General features: G+C 50.5%; 3 protein-coding genes across 11 annotated transcripts in view; 2 read left to right on the top strand and 1 right to left on the bottom strand.

Annotated features, from left to right (window-relative positions):
* The window catches only part of POLE (DNA polymerase epsilon, catalytic subunit), an 84,063-nt gene extending 80,340 nt beyond the window's left edge, over nucleotides 1-3,723 (top strand). For all 4 annotated transcript variants that reach the window (XM_056821988.1, XM_056821989.1, XM_016432309.2 and 1 more), the window contains 5 exons: nucleotides 156-349; nucleotides 1,195-1,395; nucleotides 1,820-1,945; nucleotides 2,894-2,983; nucleotides 3,159-3,723. In XM_056821988.1, the coding sequence (XP_056677966.1) occupies nucleotides 156-349; nucleotides 1,195-1,395; nucleotides 1,820-1,945; nucleotides 2,894-2,983; nucleotides 3,159-3,272 (725 nt within the window). In that variant the 3' untranslated portion in view covers nucleotides 3,273-3,723. The remainder of the gene's footprint in view (nucleotides 1-155; nucleotides 350-1,194; nucleotides 1,396-1,819; nucleotides 1,946-2,893; nucleotides 2,984-3,158) is intronic.
* Nucleotides 3,724-3,815: 92 nt separating this feature from the next.
* P2RX2 (purinergic receptor P2X 2) lies at nucleotides 3,816-13,786 on the bottom strand. 4 transcript variants are annotated; one of them, XM_007489578.3, is made up of 12 exons: nucleotides 13,435-13,786; nucleotides 12,581-12,716; nucleotides 12,274-12,345; nucleotides 11,794-11,869; nucleotides 11,573-11,669; nucleotides 10,866-10,946; nucleotides 10,484-10,622; nucleotides 9,011-9,141; nucleotides 7,316-7,406; nucleotides 7,154-7,219; nucleotides 6,999-7,076; nucleotides 3,816-4,402 (listed from the first exon to the last, which is right to left on the bottom strand). In XM_007489578.3, exons 1-12 carry the CDS (start codon nucleotides 13,725-13,727, stop codon nucleotides 4,382-4,384), a joined length of 1,281 nt encoding a protein of 426 aa, XP_007489640.2. In that variant the 5' UTR covers nucleotides 13,728-13,786; the 3' UTR covers nucleotides 3,816-4,381. The 4 variants fall into 4 exon arrangements, with proteins under 4 accessions (XP_007489640.2, XP_056677968.1, XP_007489638.2 ...); XM_056821990.1 differs by lacking the exon at nucleotides 3,816-4,402 and adding an exon at nucleotides 6,047-6,701; XM_007489576.3 differs by lacking the exon at nucleotides 3,816-4,402 and adding an exon at nucleotides 6,047-6,767 and having other exon boundaries at nucleotides 13,435-13,785.
* The window catches only part of LRCOL1 (leucine rich colipase like 1), a 36,167-nt gene continuing 29,590 nt past the window's right edge, over nucleotides 13,781-20,357 (top strand). Inside the window, exons 1-2 of one of the 3 annotated variants that reach the window (XM_007489574.3) lie at nucleotides 13,781-14,011; nucleotides 14,101-14,244. In XM_007489574.3, the coding sequence (XP_007489636.2) occupies nucleotides 13,796-14,011; nucleotides 14,101-14,244 (360 nt within the window). In that variant the 5' untranslated portion in view covers nucleotides 13,781-13,795. Of the gene's footprint in view, nucleotides 14,012-14,100; nucleotides 14,245-15,058; nucleotides 15,179-20,357 lie in introns of those variants that run through there. The other 2 variants (XM_016432319.2, XM_016432320.2) reach the window with 2 other exon arrangements.

The raw sequence follows: 20,357 nt of genomic DNA on the forward strand, positions 1-20,357 counted from the left end.
CTTGTCCCTTTCTTCATGTTCTCTGTGGCATTCGGAGGAATTAGTGATCCCTAATTTAAGCCCTGAACTCTTTTCTGGTAGCCCCTTCAGGGTACAAGGAAGGTTACCAGATCAGTTGAAACCTGGTCAAGAAACTGTAGTTTGTTCTCTCCTAGGAATGATCACCTTTTCCCAGGATTATGTGGCCAATGAGCTTACCCAAAACTTTTTCACCATCACTCAGAAGATCCAGAAGAAAGTCATGGGCTCCCGAAACTCCACAGAGCCCTCTGAGATGTTCCCCCTCCTTCCTGGCTCCCATCTGCTGCTCAACAACCCTGCCCTGGAGTTCATAAAATATGTGTGCAAGGTAAAAGAAAGCCTGCAGTATTAGGAATGTCCTGTGAGAGTCCACTTGGGCCCCAAGAGAGCTTAGATTTTCTGGGGATATGAATGGGGTTAGAGGATAGGAACAGGAGCATGCTGGAGAAGCTTTCATGTGACACTTTAAGGCATGCTCTGCCCAGTCACTTCCTTCTAGCTGTCTCCCACACTCCTAGAGCCTGTGGTAGTAGGCCATGGTTGATGGCAGTGGGGAAGTCTGGGGAAACACTCTGCTTTTGCCACTCTCTCTCACAGTTGGCCCCCAGCTAGTGGGGTCTCACCCCTACCTTCTCCTCCCCACCTTCCTGGAATCCTTGGGACAATTCCCTGGCATCCCAAATTAGATCTATAAAGCAGGCTAAACTCCATAGGACTATTCATATAAACTTAGAATTATAGACTGCTGGAAGGAATCTTGGAGGTCATCTAGTTCAACTCCTTCATTGAAGAGATGGAGGAACTGAGACTGGGGGAGGGGATGTGACTTTGGTTGCAGAGTTGGGACTAGAATCTGGGTCTCCTGAACCTCAATCTGGTGTTTTCTGCCTGAAATCTTTTATATTAAATTGATTTTTGTGGGTTGACCTTGAAGCTGCCTAGCTACTTTCTAATGGTATTTCTATGGAAAAACACTTTGAGTCTTAAACTAGTATGCAGGGAACTTCCTGTGCTTTAGAGCAATGGCAATAATCTTAAGGGAAGTATTGAGTAGCCAGCTCCCTAGGCAGTGACTTGAAGAAATGAGATTTTCATGATACCGTCCACCTCAGAGAATGACGGACAGCAATCTTCCTGGAGTCCTTGGTTTGCTCACCTGTGGTGTCCCTGCAGGTGCTCTCTCTGGACACTAACATTACTAACCAAGTGAACAAGCTGAACAGAGATCTCCTGCGCCTTGTCGATGTGGGTGAGTTCTCAGAGGAGGCCCAATTCCGGGACCCCTGCCGCTCCTATGTACTTCCTGAAGTCATCTGCCGGAATTGCAACTTCTGCCGGGACCTGGATCTCTGCAAAGACCCTTTCCTCTCTCAGGTACAGATCAGCCAATATGCTGGCCTTTACGTGAGCCCTGAGGTCCCTCCTCAATGGGACATGATCTTTCATTCCAGAGGGAGAAGTAAGACCCAGATTTTTTAGCTCCCTGCCCCAGGCATTGCCCCCTTTCCCCATACCACACTTTTGCCTCAAACCTTAGCTTCCTGTCCCTTTCCATAACATCCTACCCCACTCTACTAGTGTTCTCTGTAGTGATTTGGATCAAACCCGGGCTCCCACCTCCTCTGAGGAGCCACCAGAAGGGGGCTAGTAGCCTCCTTTCATTAGATTCTACCTTTTTGGTCATGAGGCTGTGTATAGGCTCTCCATCTTTAATGTATGATCACAGACAAGTCTGAATTCCTGGAGCCTGGAAAGCCCAACAGAGGGACTCATCTAATTGTCTTCCTTCCCTACGTAGGATGCCTCCATCCTGCCTCAGTGGCTTTGCTCCAACTGCCAGGCAGCTTATGACTCTGCTCACATTGAGATGGCTCTGGTAGAAGCCCTTCAGAAGAAGCTAATGGCTTTTACCCTGCAGGACCTGGTAAGGAACTGGGGTGCTTCTTCAGCTAGCTTAAACCCAGGGGCTTCACATCTAATAACTTCCCTTCTGGGGTCCTGCAGCACCAGGCCTAGGATATCCTCCCAGTAAACACAGGCATCTTTTCTAAGAAGAACTTCCCTGTCCACATCCATGTTCCTTAAATAAGCAGTAATGGCCTTTTAAGAGAAGCATGTGATGAGAGGAACTACCTCTAAAAGAGAGGTCCCTTCACTTGGAGGAGTGCAGGGACATGGAGTCAGGGGCTGACTTTCCTGCTGATCGGAATCAAAACTCTTTAGCCTCTGAGAGAGAGGGAAGAAATTTCTGGTGAGGCCCCCAAGACTCTTGTCAGTCCTATTCGCATTCCCCTGTTGGGAAGAAAAGAGGTGAGCCCACTAAACAAGGCCTCTAATAATTCAGCAAGTATTTATTAACACCTACGAGATATTTGACTCCAGGGGAAGATACAGAAAGAGGAGAGTTTGCTGGCCCTGCTCTCCAGGAGCTCACAATATATGTAGGGTAAAGTTTAGATCTGGAGGCCACAGTACAAAATAATTACCTTGTGTAATCAAATGCTGAATCATGCATATAGCTTATAACTGAAGGGGGAAAGAATTCAGAGCAGCTACAGTGGCCAGGGAAAGGAGAACAGTCCAGGTATGAGGAAAGATGTTGAGAATCTACCCGAGGTGACAGCAAAGGACGTGTAGGGGAATAGAAGGAGATAATATTAGCCAAAGAGTAAAGCTAGAGTGTGGAAGGCCTTGAAAATCAGGGATGAGCCTGAAGCATTAGGTAGCTCTAAAAGCTTCTAGAGCAGAGGCCTGAGGGAAGGAGGTCTGGTCTGGCATTGGTGTGATTGGAGCCTGGGACTCCCACCTGGCTTAGTGGGCAACTTGCAACCTTCTGGGAGATGTTTCCCTGTAACTTTCTTGTTTGTTTTAGATCTGCCTAAAGTGTAAAGGGGTGAAGGAGGCCAACATGCCCGTCTACTGCAGCTGTGCGGGAGATTTTTCCCTGACTATTCAGACCAAGGTATGAGCAGGGCTATCCTCCCAGGGGATGTGTAGACCTCAGCTCCTCCCTTTGCAAGGGCTGCCTCCTTTTGGGCTCTGTCTGTGATGCTTTTACTTACTTTAGATTTCTCCCTAGTTCCTTTTACCCTTGGGCTCCTCTCCAACCTGATGCCAATTCCTTTCTACCTTTGCAGGTCTTTGTAGAGCAGATTGGCATCTTCAGGAACATTGCCCGACATTATAGCATGACCTACCTGACAGAAATGATTGACTGGCTGCTACAAATGAATCCTCAGCTTACCAGCTAGAGCCCAGCAGGAGGGAGCAATGGACACAGGCCTTCTCAGTGCTCTTAGCTAGGCCTTTGCTACGATCTCTGTCCCACTGCATCCGATGTGACTGAATCATTCTTTGGGAATGGAGGACATCCCACTGCATGTGACCAGGCCCTTGGGAATGATCACAGACATTTTTAAACCCAAGGAAACAAAGGAGAGTGGACAAAGCCTTGAAGCTCAGGGAAAACCCCTAGAACACTTAAAGTGGCAGCTGGCTCTGGTGACAAGTAATCCAGGAAGGTAATGGTGAGGAAGTGAGCACTCATCATGTGAAGGGCAGAACTAGGCCTGAAACCCTCTGGGAAAGAGGGTTCTGAGCCACTGGAGGCCTCTTGATTGGCATAGCCATTTCTATGGCAGAAAATCAGGTGAAGAATTTGAGGATTGGTTCCTTTGTGAATAAATGTGGTTCTATACAGAACAGATTCCCCTCTGGGCCTGTAGAAGGGGAGTCCCTGGGGAACATTTAGGGGACTTGCCAAAGGTCTCTTGCTGGTGGGCAGGGAGCCAGGGGCTTGGGCCTGAATTCTAGAGGACAGATGTGCAGCAGCGGCTACCAGCCTTTTTGGAACCTCTAGTTCCCCAGAGCCCATCACCCTGCCAGACACCCAGCAGGACTGTGTACAAATTGGTTGTGTCTTAAGCCAGTTTGTTTTCCATGCTGCATTGGCTAGAGCTCCATAGTTAAGGAAAGCAGAATTTGTAGCAATTATCTTAGGAGAGAGTTGGAAGCTTGGGAGTATTCCAAGACTACTGCCCCATTGGCATACCACATGTCCTGGGGAAAACTAGCCCTATTGAACTGTGGCTGGAGAGAGTAAGCCAAACCCATGGCCTGACCCTGTTCCCCTCATCTGCTGAAGAGTTTGGGAGTAGGGATTGGGGTGGGGTTCCAAGGAGTTGGCCAGCAGAATGCTTTTCTAGAGGAGATGAGGGGACTATCCTAGGAAGTCTGGACCCTTGGCAACCAGACCCAGCCTGTAGGGGCTCCAGGCTGGGCTGAGATAGCACCAGAAAGTGACGGCCGCTCCCCAGTGCTGTCGGAAACTTGAGCTGCCTGCAGGTAGATGAAGCCAGAGTCAGCTTGGCCTGCAAAGGCTCTGGAGTGGAGACAAAATCAAATTAGAGGAGGCAGGGGCAAGGGAGAGGAGAGAAAGAATGTGGGGAGTTGGGCTTCCTGGAAAGGTGGTGGCCAGATATCTTGGGGGCAGTCTGATGGGAAAAACGATGGGCATTGGAGGCTCGGGGACGCCAAGGAGACAAAGGATGGGAGGTTGTCCCTGGAAGTGTCAGAGGCCATTAATGCTGCCTCTTGGTTCACTGTGGCTCCCTCTGCAGAGATGGGCATTGAGCCGGGGTCATCATGGGTCAGTGAGGCCACTTGGAGACTTTGTGAGGGGAGCGTCCTAGTGACCACTGGTACTTGGGGATTAGAAATCAGAGCCCTTAAAACTGGCATTCTTCATCTCTGAGCTGCTGCCAGATGCCCAGCTGGAAAAGCCAGTTTCTCAAGTCATTAGGGCTGTAACACAGATACCCCAGATATAGCCAGTGACTGAGACACTCTTCAGTTTTAACCCACTTTTCACAAGAGATGTGCCTGTCAGTGGTGGGCTGCTTCCTTTCCTCCTTCCTCTCATGGCCTCATCTCAACTAATGCTATTACCCTGACTGCAGACAGTGCTGAAGCCCTGAGATTCCTGGGGACTGGCGATTGGGGGTGGGACAGAGCCTGGTACTTTGACCTTGTAGGCAGGGGGGCAGACAGGCATGGGGGTGGTGGGTGAGGAGAAGAGAAATGCCCTCTAGGATGGGGAGAGCTTGGGGTCTTCCTTAGCAGCCAGAGAGAGCCAAACAATCTAATTTCCTATAGACAGACTCGGGTCACTCCATTACTGCTAATCAGGTTAGTGTCAGCTTGCTCCTCTCCATTCCCAGCACTGTCCTTCCAGCTCCCTGCTGCATTCATCGATGTTCCTCTCTCCTTTCTCCCTTAGCTTTCATTTCGGCTCAGGGGATGAGGGGCCAGCCAGCTAGGGAGGCGGGGGCTTTGCCTTTCCTTACTCCCTCCACCCCAGCCCATTACCAGCCATTCTCCTTCCCCCAGAGAGAGACTGACCTCAGCCTTCTCCCAGAGTGAGCCAGGTGGACCTGCTCTGGGGGAAGGGAAAAGGCCCGAGGTTCAAGGAGAGAACTGTTAGAATGAACAGTGGCTAGGAAGGAGCACTGCCAGGCAGCAACAAAGGCCAGGTCCTCAGTCTCAAGGGCTGGAAAGATCTCAAGCTGTATCTAGTCTAACCCCTACTTGAACTCCAATCTCCTCTCCAGCATATTCAACAAGCAGTCACTCGACAGACCTCTGAAGCCTCCCTAATGAACTAATTCGTCACCAAGGCAGCCCATTCTGCTTCAAGACACCTCTTGTGACAGGCATTGGCCCTGGGGCCAGCCTGTGTTCTCCAGCCCTTTATCTCGGGGGTCTACGTTCTCTCATCAGGTTCATTGGCTCAGGGGCCTCCGTGGGGTCTCCCTGGACAGGAAGAGTGAGCCAAGGGCACCTGATCCCAGCCGTCCCCTCACCTCTGCCCCACAAACTGTGTCCAGGAAAAAGGAGGGACCTGGGAGAACGTAAGCCCCAATATGAGGACGTGTCCCAGGCTGCCTTTTGCCCTTTGCTGATGACCCTCTGGCCCAGTCCAAAAGGTCTGGATGTGATTCACTCAGGCAGGCAAAATCCAGCAAGCTCTGATTGTATGCAATTTATTAGAGCTCAGGGCCAACGGATTTGGATTAGGGGGTTCATGGGGACCTCTAGGGGAGGCGTGGAGCATATATGCCAGGATGATGCGGTCAGAGAGGGGGTAGGATGGGATGGGATGGAAATCTTCCCTCCACAAGCCCTGGAATATGAGCTCTGGTCTGAGGAAGGGGCATCTGCCACCAAACCATCCAGCAGCAGGCTCATGGGGGAAGAGGGAAGAGATTGAGAGCTCAGCTACCAGGGAGAGAAGGGGACATTGTTCTTGCTAAGAATCCTGAGCAGGGCTGGTTCACAGTAGGGTTCCGAGGGAAAGGTTAAGGGGGTGAGGACTGAAGAGCAGGCGAAGACTCTCCCTTTGGCAGCCCAAGTTTCTGTTTGCTTTTGGGTAGGCCTCCCATGAACTCGCAGCTTGTCAGGGAGACGGGCAGCCCTGGGGGCCCAGACCCAGGCCTTGTTCTGAGCTGCCCCTCAGCACTAGCGGCGTGGGCCCTGGGACAGTTTTTAGTGGAGTTTCCGGCTTCAGATAGCCCAGTGGCCCCGGCCAGGGCCTCAGTTTCTAAGCAGCACGAGGTAAAGGTGAAGATGGTGCTGGGGTTTCAGAGCTGGGCCAAACCTTTGGGTTCCATGGGTATGGAGTCCTGTGAAGAAGCCCGTGGGCCGGAAGGCCCTTGTTCTTCACTATTCGGATCCTGGGTATCCACCATCTGCTTGGACCAGGGGCAGAGATGGAGTACAGGCTGATCCCCAGGGCAGAGATTTCTGCATGGTGGGGATCAGGGCTCTGGGTCCCTCTTCTGTAAGTCATTTTCCTGGGGTCCTTCCCTGTGCCTCAGTTTGCCCATCTGTAGCAAGGGGAAGTGGAACATCTGGCCCTGCCTTGTCGAACTGTCTGAGGGGCTCTGCCCAGAGGAGGGAGGAGGGGGGGCAAGTTGTACCTTGTCAAACTTTCTGTGGCTGTAGACCTTATTCTTGTTCATGAAGGTCAGTAAGATCCAGTCGCAGAGGAAAGAGCCCTTGAGAGCAAGACGAGGGGGCCTGAGTAAGTGTTCTAGAGCTCTGGGCCCCTCCCCAGGACCCCAGGGGAACTTACCACTCCAATGGAAGTCAGCGCTGTGGCCAGGTTAATGATGGTGGGAATCAGGCTAAACTTCCCAGCCTAGAGGGAACAGACACGCTTTCAGTTTTCTCTGAGCGGCAGCCACTGCCTTGAACTCTTCCCTTGGGCAGTCTTGAAGGCTCCTTTCTTTCCTACCTGTCCATGCACAATAACATCAATTCGGATCCCATAGGCCTTGATGAGAGTCCTGGAGGCTGTGCCATTGTGGCTGTAGTACTTAGCAAATCTAGGACAGAATAGCCAGGGGTGAAACGTGCCCTCTTTAGCTCCACGTACGTATCCTCACAACACTCTTGTCCTGCCACTTAGTGCCTAGGAAGGCTGTCCTTATCCCTATCCCCAAGCACTGGACTCCGACTAGAAAACTGGACTCCTGGCTTCCAGTCTCCCCTCTCCAATTCATCTTCCACCCGGCTACGGAAACAATCAAGTAATGGCCACGTCACTCTCCTATACTTTGGGACAAAATGCAAACTTCTTTGCTTGTCATTTAAAGCTTTTCACCTCAAGCCAGAGCCCGGCTTTGCAGCAGTATTTCATTACATTTCCATTTCTGATTTCTAGCTTCCTTCAAGACTCGGCCTGGGGACAGCTAGGTGATTCAGTGAATAGAGATAAGGAGTTTGGATGTCAGGAAGAGCAGGGATCTGGCCTCAGACATTTCCTAGCTGTGTGACCCTGGGCAAGTCACTTAACCCCCATTGCCTAGCCCTTACCACTCTTCTTTCTTGGAATCATTACTTAATATCAATTCTAAGCTAGAAGGTAAGGGTTAAAAAACAACTGCTTGCCAACCAAACAACAAGCACTAATATTAAGAAGCCAACAACTGCCCTCTACTTTTGTCTCTTATTTGTCCTACATACAGCTTATATTTGTTTGCATTTGTCTCCCCCACTAGACTGTGAGCCCCTCTTTTTGTATTCTGGATTTTTGGTCTAGTACGTGGCACTTAGGGAGCCTCAATACATGTTTATTGACTGACTGCCCTAGGTGCTATAGATACAAACACTCCCCACTCTCAAGTTTATATTCTGCTGAATCTGAAGATGTACGAGTAACAATGTCAAAGATTTAGTAAGTACCTACTGTGTGCCTGGCACTGTGCTAGGCCAGAGGATACAAAGACAGTACTGAGACAGACTGCCCTCAGGGAGCTCCCAGGTGCCCATAGGAAGCTTTTCCAGAACCCACTGGTTGTTAGTGGTCTCTTCTCAAAACATGTATATAGGGGGCATCTGGGTGGCTCAGTGGATTGAGAGCCAGGCCTAGAGATGAGAGGTCCTGGGTTCAAATCTGATCTCAGACACTTCCCAGCTGTGTGACCGCTAGCCCTTACATCTCTTCTGCCTTGGATCCAATACACAGTATTGAGTCTAAGACAGGAAGATAAGGGTTTTATACAAACAAACTCAATAGGTATATGTTTATATTTACACATGGTAATCCCATCTCCAGTAGACTATAAGCTCCCTAAAAGTAGGGACAGTTTTTGGTTTTGTTGTGGTATCCTTGGCAGCTAGCACAGTGCCTGGCACTTAAATGTCCATTGAGTTGGGTTGAATTGACAAATGTACTGACTACAAATTTTCCTCCGTCTTTCCTATTGGGAAGTCCACAGTCTTCCACTTGTCCCCTTTTGGTTTTGTCAAAAGGAGAAGTCCCTGCCCTTGGGAATCCTCCCACCTAGGCCCTCAGGCCAGCCCCAGCCTGCCAATGTGAATGGTGAGCCCTCCAGTGGGATGTCCCTGACTACTGTGCCCTGACTGGGCAGGCTGGCTAGAGACTGAGTCCCCAGGAGAGCTGGTCCCAGGAACTTCCAGGGCACACCTGTAATTGTAGCCAGAGGAAGCCTGGATATGCTTAGGGTCGAGCCGCCGGAAGGAATATTTGGGATTACACTTGGCCTCGGACAGGTCCAGGTCACAGTTCCAGTTGATAATGACCCCAATGACTCCTCCCTGCAGAGGAAAGGAGAGGAGCTGAGATTACAAGGTTATTAAGAGGCATGGTGGTACTGCCTCTAGCTAGTCAGAGGATTGGGGTTCAAATCCACTTCCCACCCTTATTCCCTGGGTGACCCTGGACAAAGCATCTCTAGGCTTCAATCCCCTCTTTTATAAAATGAGAGGCTTGAGCCAGACATCCTCTGGGTTCTGTTCTCTAAATCAAAAATGCAATGGTCGGTGTGGAATGAGGGTCCTTTTTAAGAAAGGAGGATAGTGTTTATGACCCATTCAAACCTGGAGGTAAAGAAAGCAAAAAGCCTAACCTGGACCTTATGATATAGGTTATTTTTATTAAAAACCCTTACCTTCCATCTTGGAAGATATAGGTTATTCTTGACCAAAAAAAAAATCATAAAATCTTCAATTTTTCAGAAGTTATTTTGCCCAACTGTATTTTACAGCTGAGGAAGGAAACAGGCTCTCTTAAATAAAATGACTCATCCAGGGTCACACAGGTAGGGGTTCCAACTCAGATGTTCTCATTCCAAATCATCTTTACTGCTCCACACTTTGAGGATCAGCCCATAAATTGAGAGCAAAAGTCCTTCACACACTCACACCTAGCCCTTGCTCTCTCTGCCCACCTTCAAAATTTTCCATGGCTTCTTCAGCCCACATGGAAGATGGGGGGCCAGCCATGAGCACCCGCTCTCAATAATTTAGCAGGCATTACGTATACCCAGGTTTGCCAGGCAGATCACATTTCTCTTTCGTCTTCTGGTGGCAAAAGGACACCCTGAGCAAGTGGGGCCAGCCCATCTTCTTAGATAGGAGAGACTGAATGACCCTCCCAGAATCCTCCAACCCATTTTGCCTTTGCTGGGGCTTTGACTTTACATTTGGTGTCCTTTACCAAGCTGATCAGAAATCTCAGAGGAAAGGTACTGAGGAGCTCTAGCCCTGATCTCCATTCCTGAGCCCCTCCTGATCTCACAGTGCATTACTGAGTTCCCAGCCCCCCAGGTTTAGAAGCTTTTTTCCAAAGCCTTCATACTTTTTGTTCCATTACCCTGGCCCATATATGACACTTCTGAACTCTTTCTCATCCATCATCTCATCTAATCTCCCAGGCTTCAACCTCTATTCTTGAGCTTCCCCCTCTATTCCTGAGCTCCCAGGATTCTGCTCCATTCCTTCAACCCTCATTTCTTAACTCCTAAATCTCTAGTCTCAGATTTTGTGGCTCCCACTTGTTTGTTCTCATCCCCTTGGCCCTCACACTTCACTCGAGTCCTTAGTTCCATTCCCCGCCTCACTTTCCAGATTCTTCTCCCCCTCTTCCCAGGGCCCCAACCTTTTGGGCCAGTTCTGTGAAGTTCTCTCCTGCCTGTTCCACAATGAAGCCCAACTTAAATATGGGACAGTAGAGGTCGGTGTCAGCATTGAAGGTGCAGTGTTTCAGGTAGTCATTGTCATAGTCCCTGATGTTCCCCCTGGAAGATGGAGAAGGAGCATGGTGGAGTTGGGACAGCTCTCTCTCCCTGGCTCCCAAGTGGCCCACTTTCCCTAGAAATTGGGGGGTGGAGTAAGGCAGGGCTATTTCCTTGGGCAGAAGAGCCCAATCTTATCTCCTAGGCTGGTCTCATGTCCCTGCTCCTTGTGGCTCTCCCCCTTCACCCTCCACCCTCCCATCCTCTGCCTTGGGTCCCATTGCAAACTGCTATTTTGTTTCTTACTTGGAAAATTGGAATTTGGGGTAATGTATGCTGTTCTTGATGAGAATGGTGAATTGGGGGGCCATCTTCCCCAGGAACTCACTAGAAGGGACAGATATCAAGAATGAGGTCCCTCACATGCACAGGGTGCTGTCTCCCTCCCTAATTAGGGCCCTGGGAATTGCTGGATGGGATCAGCTTTGCCTCCCTTCCCCAAAATGATTTTGTAACTCCACCCCCAGATGAAAGTAAAGGTAAATAACTTGCTCAAGACCCCACATCAGTGGTAGAGCTGGGACCAAAAGCTATGTCATCAAATAATAGGTCTTAGAGCTGGAAAGGACCTCACTTTACAGTTGAGGAACCTGAGGTCCAGAAGTGACTGGTCCAAGGTTTTGCAAATAGCAGAGCTAACTTTTGAACCCAGGTCCTCTGACTTTTCATATCAACTTTAGGAACAGCCTTAATCTGGCCTGGGGGAGTTTGAATCCCACCTCTGACAACACTTAGGTGACCTTGGGTAAATTACTTCCCTCAGATATCTTATCTGTAAAATGAGGGAGTTGGGCTAGATGTCCAGAGAGGTCTCTTCCTGTGAATTCTGAGTGTGATGAGGAGGAAGCAGGGCAAGGCCAAGGTGCTTCTATGGGAAGCAGGCAGAGAAGTTTCCCTTTAGCCTGAGAACTTAGGTCCTGGGGGACAACGATGGACACTAGTGATCTCTGGACCTGACTGCTGCTCCATCCTCCACAGGGCACCAGGCTGACACCTCACATGTCTTCTTGGTCCCATAGTAATAGGGAACACAGCGTCCAGTTTTCTCTCCTAAAGAAACAGTATAGATAGCACGAAAAGTTGGGATAAAAGGGATGAGGACAACTGGGTTCCTCAGAGTACCAAAGCAAGAGATTCAGACTCTCAGCCATACTCTGCTCCTGCCCACACTCACCATTGCCCAGCATGTCCATCTCTCCAGCCATGCAATCATCATCAGATAAGCAGGTGGCATTACGAATCCGTATACTCTGGAGGACATGAGCCAGGGTAAGCTAGGGACCTTGGGAGAAAGCTGAGCCTCCAGCCACTCACTCCTGAATCCCTTTCTCCATCCCCTTCTGGCTACATTTGGGGTCATAGCTAGAGCTAGAAGAGACCATCAAATCACACTTCCTTATTTTCCACATTAGGAAAGCTCAGAAATGGGGAAATGTGTTGCCCAAGTCAAAGAGGTGACAGAGAAAGGATCCAAACCGAGGTCCCCACATTCCAAATCTTTCCCCCTCTAAGCAAGGCAAAGGCACCCAAGGATCTGTCATGATGCCTTCTAGTCCTCCTTCCCCTCCTCCACTTTTTTTAGTCCCTCCCTCCCAGTTACTGTCATTCCAACCACACCCCACCTAGAGCAAAGGATCTGTGCAAAGGAACTCACCTCTGGGCAGGTTCCCAGGGTCTGGAAGGGAGTGATTTCTGCCCGAGTAATGATGGTAAACACACTGCCCCCCTAAGCTCCAAAAAGGAGAAGAGAGGGTCTTGGAGTGGGGGCACTGGCAATAGAAGCCCTTCCCTCTCTTTAGCCCCATTCCTCTTAGGCAAGGCAGGATAGGGCAGGCCAGGATAGAGTAGGTTGACCCAAATGGTAGAGGCTAAGGGACAGGAGAACCAGTATTTCCAACTCTCCAGGAACCAGACCATATCTCTGGGAAGAGGAGGTGTCTGTGCCCCACAGAGGTCCTCACCTCAGGAGGTTTGACGTACTCTTCTACGTCCCATACTTTGTTCTGGGATTTGGTGATGCCCTTGACTTTGGTGATGACAGAGCTCTCAGGACCAGTCTCACTGTCCTGATAGCCTTTCTGAATGATAAATACGTACCTGCCAAGTAGAGAGAGAGCCCAAGCGCTTAGTGCTTAGTGCTCCCCCCGGGCACCTGGGGTTGTTCCCTTCAGCTGCTCTCCAGGAGGAGTTCCTTTCCCCATCCAGAACCCTCCTTTTCTAGCCACATACAAGCTGGAGGGCCCCAAGGTGAGGCTGGCTCAAAAAGGGGCTTTCCTCTAGGGCTGGCCCATTACCATTCCGGGATCATTTGTCTCATTTTTTGTACTCTAAAAGGGAGAAAATTGGGTCTGGCCAGTTTCCTGAGTCCTTTTTCTCCCATCATCCTTCACAACCAGCTCTGCCCCTTCTCTGCCTTCTCTAACTCCCTCCTCCACTTCGAGGTCTGTCCCCTTCCTCCCCCAGCTCTGTTTCCTCCTTCCCTTCGGACCCGCCTCCTCGCTTCTGTCCCCTCCAGCTGCCTCCTAGGTCCCAACCCTTTCTTGTCCCTCCTGCTCTGGCCCCTGTAGCTCTCCCCAGGTCAGTCCCTTCCTTTCTGCCCGCATCTGCTCCTTGAGTCCCCTCCTCCTTTCGCCTCCTGCCCCTTCCCAGTTCGGACTCCTGTTGCTCCCTTCTTGCCTCTCCCATGTCTCTCTGGTCCAGCAAACCGCCCCCTCCCCCATGTCTATCTTGTCCCGCAACCGGCCCTCCCCCAGGTGTTGCCTCCTGGCGGCCCGCTCCGGTCTGCCCCATCCCCATCCCCCAGGGCCCAGCGCACCACACGAAATAGAGGAGGATGAGGAGCTGCACTGTGCGGTAGATGAAGCCCAGGTTGCGGTTCTTCACCACGATCACCTTGGGGGTCTCGTAGTCCCAGAAGCCCCAGAAGACATTCCAGCAGTTCTTGGCCATGTGCCGGCCCGAGCGCTCCTTCTCAGGGGCTTCTGGCTCGGGGCTAGCCATGAGAAAGTGGGGCTCTGGGGCTTCGGCCCCCTGCCTCACCTCTGCTGAGCCCGGGGCACAGGAGCCCCCCACTCCCGGCCCCTGCGTGCCCGGAGCCGTCTGGGGCATGGGCCGCTCGCCACCCGCCGAGCCGACTCTGCCACTTCTCAGCTCACTGGCAGGTCGCTCCCCCGGGGATGGGGGAGAGGAGTTGCCCGCGGCAGCCACGCCCCCTCCTAACCAGTCCGGCCCCCACCCTCCCGACGGGTCGCCTCCCTCCCTCGCTCCCTGCCTGCCTCGCTCGGCCCCGCCCGCCACCCCGGGCCCCACTTCTCAGAGCCAGGCTGACTGCCAGGGGAGACACCAGGCTGACTCTCCCCGACGGGCCCTTGTCCCTCAGCAGGAGGGCGCAGGTAAGGCGCCTTCGGCATTGGGGGACCCTGCAGGATGGGGGGGGGGGCCTGTGCCCGGCAATCACGCGCTTCACCCCTTGACTTTATAGGCGCCCGGGATCGACGCTGAGCAGCCGGTGAGCTCTGAACGCCGGGGAAAGCGCCCTGCGGAGCCCCGGGGGGCCACCCCAGCGGAGGGGAGAGCTAGAGAAGGCGTCTGGGACCGCCCGCAGCCAGCGCTATGGCCATGGCAGGTCAGAGAAGGCAGCCTACCTCCCTCCAGCCCATTCCCCTGCGGCTCCTCCGGGGAGGCGTGTCCGGGGTGAAGGCGTGGGGCGTTCGGCGCTGGGGGGAATGGGCCACTCCAGGCAGCCCGGACCGCAGCCGCTCAGAACGGCCAGACCACGCTGACCACTGGCCGGCTCTCACTTCCCTGCCTCCGGGCCCTGCATCCCAGAGTGCTCGGGGCATGCCCAGGGCAGGGGCTGGCACAGCCCTGGACAAGTTTCCCTGTCGGCCTTCTAGGAACCCCGGGCTCTGGGCTCCGAGGTGACCAAAGAAGACGCCAGAGGGACCCCCCGGCCCCGTTCCGTCCCCAGTCTGCAGACTTCTTCCACCCTGGCTCTGGGAGAGAGAAGGACCGAGCGGGAGGAGAGCTCCAAGGGGCATGGGAGGGCCGCGGGAGAACTGGGCAGGCGCCCTCGGGAATGCATTTGGAGGGGGCGGCCTGGGGCAGGAGCCCGGGGGGTGCCTCCCGCCCCCGTGGGAGCCTGAGGCAGCCATTCCGTGGGCCTCGAGTCTAGGACCTGGGCTCTGGGGTTCAGGGTTTTAGCACAGCCCGCGATTCTGTCCGTCGTCAAGTGGACAAGAGCCCTAGCACGGGGTCTCCAGGACCAACGTGGGGGTCAACTGTTATCCCCACGACAGAGTTCCGTGGTTTACCTGGTGCGCTAAATAACAAGCCTTAGACTGGGGCTGGGGCTGGGGCTGAGGATGCGCCCCCCCTCCCCTCAGGGAGCTTCCACTGGAGCATAAGTAGGCTCATCTAGCATTTTGGCCCTCACGCAGGTGAGCAAGCATTTATGAAGCACCTACTAGATGCCGGTCCCCCGAGGCTGAGGCTCTCCGTGCCTTCCCTGCCCTGGCAGAGCTTACTTTTTATTGGGGAGACAATGTATACATATGTAAGTAAGTACAAGATAGCTAGAAGGTAATCTGGGCAGGGAGGCACCAGCAGCTGGAGGTGGGGGATCTGGAAAGTGTTTGTGTAGAAGGTGGAGATTGAGCGAACTTGGAAAGAAACTGGTGATCCACAGAGATTAAGTGGAAGGAGGGAGGCCTTCAAGGACAAGAAGGCATTGAGTTGGCTTAAAAAGTATCAAAGTTTCCAGTGGCTTAGTCTGGATTGTTGAACAAAGTAAGACTCATCACATGAATCTACCCTTGGAAGGCAAGGATGATCAAATACTTTGTGACAGATTTCATGAAATTCCCAGGATGCATGAAGAGCTAGAAGAGAGACTCCTTTCTTTTCTTCATTCTCTTTCTTACTCAGCCTTCTCCATTTTCTGTGCTTTCGTTAACCCTCTCTTTCCCTCTTCCTTTTTTCTCCCTTTCTCCTCTATTCTCCTCTTCTGCTTCTCCCCCTTGGTCTCTTTTGCCTTAAAAAATTAAATGTTTTATTTAAAACCTTGTTTTAAATAAATCAACCTTGTTGACCATCCGCACAAACAACTTGATTTGTCACAGTTAAAATCAAGCATTTTCAGTGGATGAAGTATTATGGCACAATCTCAGTCCCTTAAAGTCCCCCTCAAAATTCTCAGCCCCTCCATTCTCTTTGGCTTTTCTTTCGGTTATCATTAGCCCTTCTTCCATTCCTCTTTTTTTTCCAATTAGTTCCTAAAGGTCTCTCCAGATCTCTTGGATTTCCTCAAACTTGGCTTCGTTGAATGATAACCCCTCTCTGTCTCTGTCTCTGTCTCTCTCTGTCACACTCTTTTGTGGAGCTCCTTCTCCCCCCTCCTTTCCTTTCCTCTTTCCTCACTTTTGTTCCTTCCTTCCTTCCTTCCTTCCTTCCTTCCTTCCTTCCTTCCTTCCTTCCTTCCTTCCTTCCTTCCTTCCTATCAACAAGTCTTTATTAGAATGTTTTCAGGCACTGGGGAGGACAAAAGGACAAAGAAGAAAACAATTCCCACATGCAACAGAGGCTTATATTCTAATATGCATCCTTTCTCCTTCCCTCCCTTTACTCCTCTCCCTTCTCCCTTTCTCTGTCTCTCCATTTCCTCTCTCTTTCTCTCCCTCTTTGTCTTCTCTTTCCAGGATCTCTCTCATTTCTATGCCATTCCTATTACTACAACTTTCTTAAAACAAGCCAACAAACAAAACCTGAAGTCCTCACCTCACTAATAACTTGGAACTCTGGATTTCTCCTGAGCCTGGATCATACAATTTGATCCTTATTCTGTTCCTACCAGATGGCCTTGGTCACTGCAGGGGCCTCTGACTCCCCTCTCAGCCTCCAGAGGGTTTGCTTGAGAAAGTAAGTTGCCCAACAGTGAGGCGGGAGCCCTGAGCACAATATCCCCCAGAGAGCTTTCTGTCTGATTCAGGAAGCCAAAAGGAATCTCTGGTCCTAGGAGAGATGCTCTTCCAGCTACTGATATGGAAGCTTCTGAGTCTTTGGTGGTATGGCTCTTGTGACAATTAAACTGCCTGATCTAAGTGACAGATGAGAGAGAGAAGCAGAAATGGAGAGGGGAAAGGAACCATGCAAAGGGGCTCAGATGGAAAGGGAGAGAGGGAGAGACAGAGGCACAAAGACACAGAGACAGAGAGAGATAGGGAGGGGTGAGGGAGGAAGTGTGTGGGGGAAAGACAGACAGAAAAAGAGGAAGAGACAGAGAGACAAAGGAAGAGACAGAGGCACAGAGAGAGAGAGAGACAGTGAGGGAGGAAGTGTGTGTGGGGGAGAGAGACAGAGAAAGAAGGAGAGACAGACAGAAGGAGAGACAGAGAGACAGACAAAGGAAGAGACAGAGGCAGAGAGAGAGACAGGGAGGGGTGAGAGAAGAAGTGGGGGGGGGAGAGAGAGAGAAAGTTTGGATTTCAGAATTTAAACTAGGATGTGGACTGAAGTTGAGTTGATATTTCTTTTTTTCTTTTTTTGGTACTCCACTCCGTGGGGCTATATGAAGATCATTGGCTATCTCTGGCACTTTTTTCATGCTGGTCTCTGTTTCTGCTCCTTGTCTGGTCACTCCTGAAACACTGGTTTCATCACTGCAAATAAAGAAAGGGCCAGGGCCTTTGGTATGCCCAGGGTGATCTAAACTTTCTGGATACCCTTCTGGTCACGGCAGGTAGGAGTTGTGGCATTTGTTGACCCAGGAGTGTGATTCTCAAAGGCCCATTGCTCTTACCCAAGCAATAGGTAGAGAACTCCAGTTGGGCTAGAGTTGTGCACTGCTCCATGTACAGTACACTAAGTGTGCAGACCATGAGTCTTTCTCAAGGGCAAGAGGAGGCAGGGAAGAAAAACCCCTGCTGGGTGCCAGGATCCAGATCTCCTTCCCCCCCCCCCCCCCATGTTTCCACTTGCTCTTGGGTGGTGTTCTCTCTCCTGCAAGAGCATGCTCCCATGGAATTGCATCCATCATCTCATCAGCAATCCTCTTCCAGCCCTCTCTCTCTCTGTCCATAAACGGTCCTTCCCTCTGGCCCCAAAGTGATAATATTTCAGAAAAGATAAGAGACCACTGCAAGGGTACAAGTTAGGGCATATGATGGACAAAGGTTATGCCTTTGCAAAGGCTTTCTTAAGAAAAACATCTTTGGGGGAGGGGGCAGCTGGGTAGCTCAGTGGATTGAGAGCCAGGCCTAAAGATGGAAGGTCCTGGGTTCAAATCTGACCTCAGACACTTCCCACCTGTGTGACCCTGGACAAGTCACTTGACCCCCATTGCCTAGCCCTTACCACTCTTCTGCCTTTGAACCAATACATAGTATCGATTCCAAGATGTAAGGTAAAGGTTTAAAAAAAAAATTCCTTTGGACTCCATTTGAGCCTCTCTCCTTCCTCCTCTAAAGGCAGTCAGCTCTCTCTTCCTTCTTGTAGTGACCATCTACACTTCTTGTGTCACACTGACCACATCTCCCAGCTGATGCATACATCTCTCATGCCTGCAAGAGCTAGACCAAAGGTTCCATGGCATGGTATTAGAGGGGCTGGAAAGGGCCCCTGCTGAAGATGCCTCCTCCCATCTGCCCAGAGAAGCTCCTTTTTCAGGGGACAAAGCCTTCGTTAAATGGCACAGTATATATAAAAGTGCTGGACCTGATGGCCTGGAAGACCTACTCTTGTGGGCAAGTCACTTAACTTCCCTTGCACTGTTTCCTATAGTGGTACCTACCTTCCAGGGTTATTGTGAGGACCAAAGAAAAGAACTTATGTAAAGCATCTTTTAAACCTTAAGAGCTTTAGAGCAATGCCAGCTATTAGGATTTCCCCAAATCGTTAGACCTCAGACTCAAAGCTCAAAAGGCCCGAGAGCTCTACTCACTGACTGGTGAACAGGTAAGCAAATTGTGGACCATGCGTGTGATGGACTAGTATTGAGCTGTAGGAAATGGTGAGTATGAAGATCATGGGAAAAGCCTGGGAAGAGTTATGGGAACTGATGCAGGGCAAAGTAAGCAGAACCAGAAAACAGGACACAGCACAACTCGGGCAATGTCCATGGAAAAGACTTCAGAAATCAAAGAAGAGAGGCTGGACACTTCTAATGGCCATCCAGCTTGGACTCAAGGAGGAGTTTGAAGAATCTTGTTTACTTCACTTTGCATCAATTTAAGCACATTTCTCCATGCCTTTCTGCATTTCTCACATTTCTTACAACACAGCAACACCCCAGAGTTTGTGCTGATATGAGTGGGAGAGGAACACAGGGACCCTGGACGCCTGGAGGAGACAGCCTGGCTATAATGGAAGGGAGTGCACTGAATTGAAGGATCTGAGGTCAAGTCCTGGCTCTGATCCCAATTGTGTTATCTGACACTTAAGTTTCCTCATCTGTAAAGTGAGGGGGCTGGAGGAAATTAATCCTATGAAGGGGCACTAAAAGATGACCCTGGAAGCACGGTGAACTTCCCTGATTCCAGGATATTGCCCTCCTCTCTGGGTTTTGAATAATAGGTTCAGTCTATAATCTTTACTTTGGCTTCAATGATTCTGTTTCTCAGTGCTCTTGGATTTGGAATGGACTTTGAGAACTAGCCTCTCTTTGGAGAGAGAAGGCAGGAAGTTCAAATCCAAGCTCTGTGACCCTGGACAAGTCATTTAACTTCTTAGCCTCATTTTTTTCCTATGTAAAATGGGGATAATAATAGAGCCTAGCTCCCAGCGTTAATTCATTAATTTAGAATATTTTTCCATAGGTACATGATTCATGTTCTTTCCCTCCCCACTCCCCGAGCTGATGAGCACCCCAGCATTGTTATGAGGATCAAATGAGCTAATATTTCTAAAGTGCTTGGCACAGCACCCGGTACAGAGTAGGTGCTATAGAAATGTTAACTTATTGTTAAATTAGGCATCATGGCAGGATCTTAACTAAAGGATTAGAACACTGAACAAACAGGGGAAAGATTTCAGAGGGGGTCATCCTAGAATGTCGGAACTGAAGCGATGATCAGACCCCTTTTAGTCTATCTGAAAGCTAAACAAGAATCCCCTCTACAACATACCTGATAAGTGCTCATCCAGCATTTTTTTTGAAGGCATCCAGTGATGGGGAACTCAGTACCTCCTGAGTAGTTGTCCTTGGGTACCCATCAGACCCTGAGGCTCCCCTACTTAGTAAACAGCAATGGAAGCTAAGATAAAATATAAGAGAAAGGAATGCACTGCACTTAAGGTCCTCTGTTTGACTTTTAAAGACTGGCACGACCTGGCCCCAACTTCTCTTTCCAGCCTTATTATACCTTATTCCTCTCCTAGAGCCCCCCGGAGGCCCAAGTTAACCTGCCTTCATTCCCCTTTCAGCCCACTTCCTTGTCTTTCTAGACTTCAAAATAACATCCTTCTCCTGGGTACTTTCTCTCCCACTCCTAACCCTTTCTAGCTCTCTTTTGTATGCTGTCTTCCATTAAAATGTAAGCTCCTTGATCCTCAGAGACTGCCATTTTTTTTTTTAGTATCCATAGCACTTAGCAAAGTGTCTGGCACATAAGTACTTAAAAATATTTTTCTCCCTCCCTCTCTCCTTCTCTCCCTCCTTTCCTTCCTTTCTTCCTTTCTTCCTTTCTTCCTTCCTTCCTTCCTTCCTTCCTTCCTTCCTTCCTTCCTTCCTTCCTTCCTTCCTTC

The sequence above is a fragment of the Monodelphis domestica genome, chromosome 3, assembly GCF_027887165.1.
Source record: "Monodelphis domestica isolate mMonDom1 chromosome 3, mMonDom1.pri, whole genome shotgun sequence".
Lineage (NCBI taxonomy): Eukaryota > Metazoa > Chordata > Mammalia > Didelphimorphia > Didelphidae > Monodelphis > Monodelphis domestica.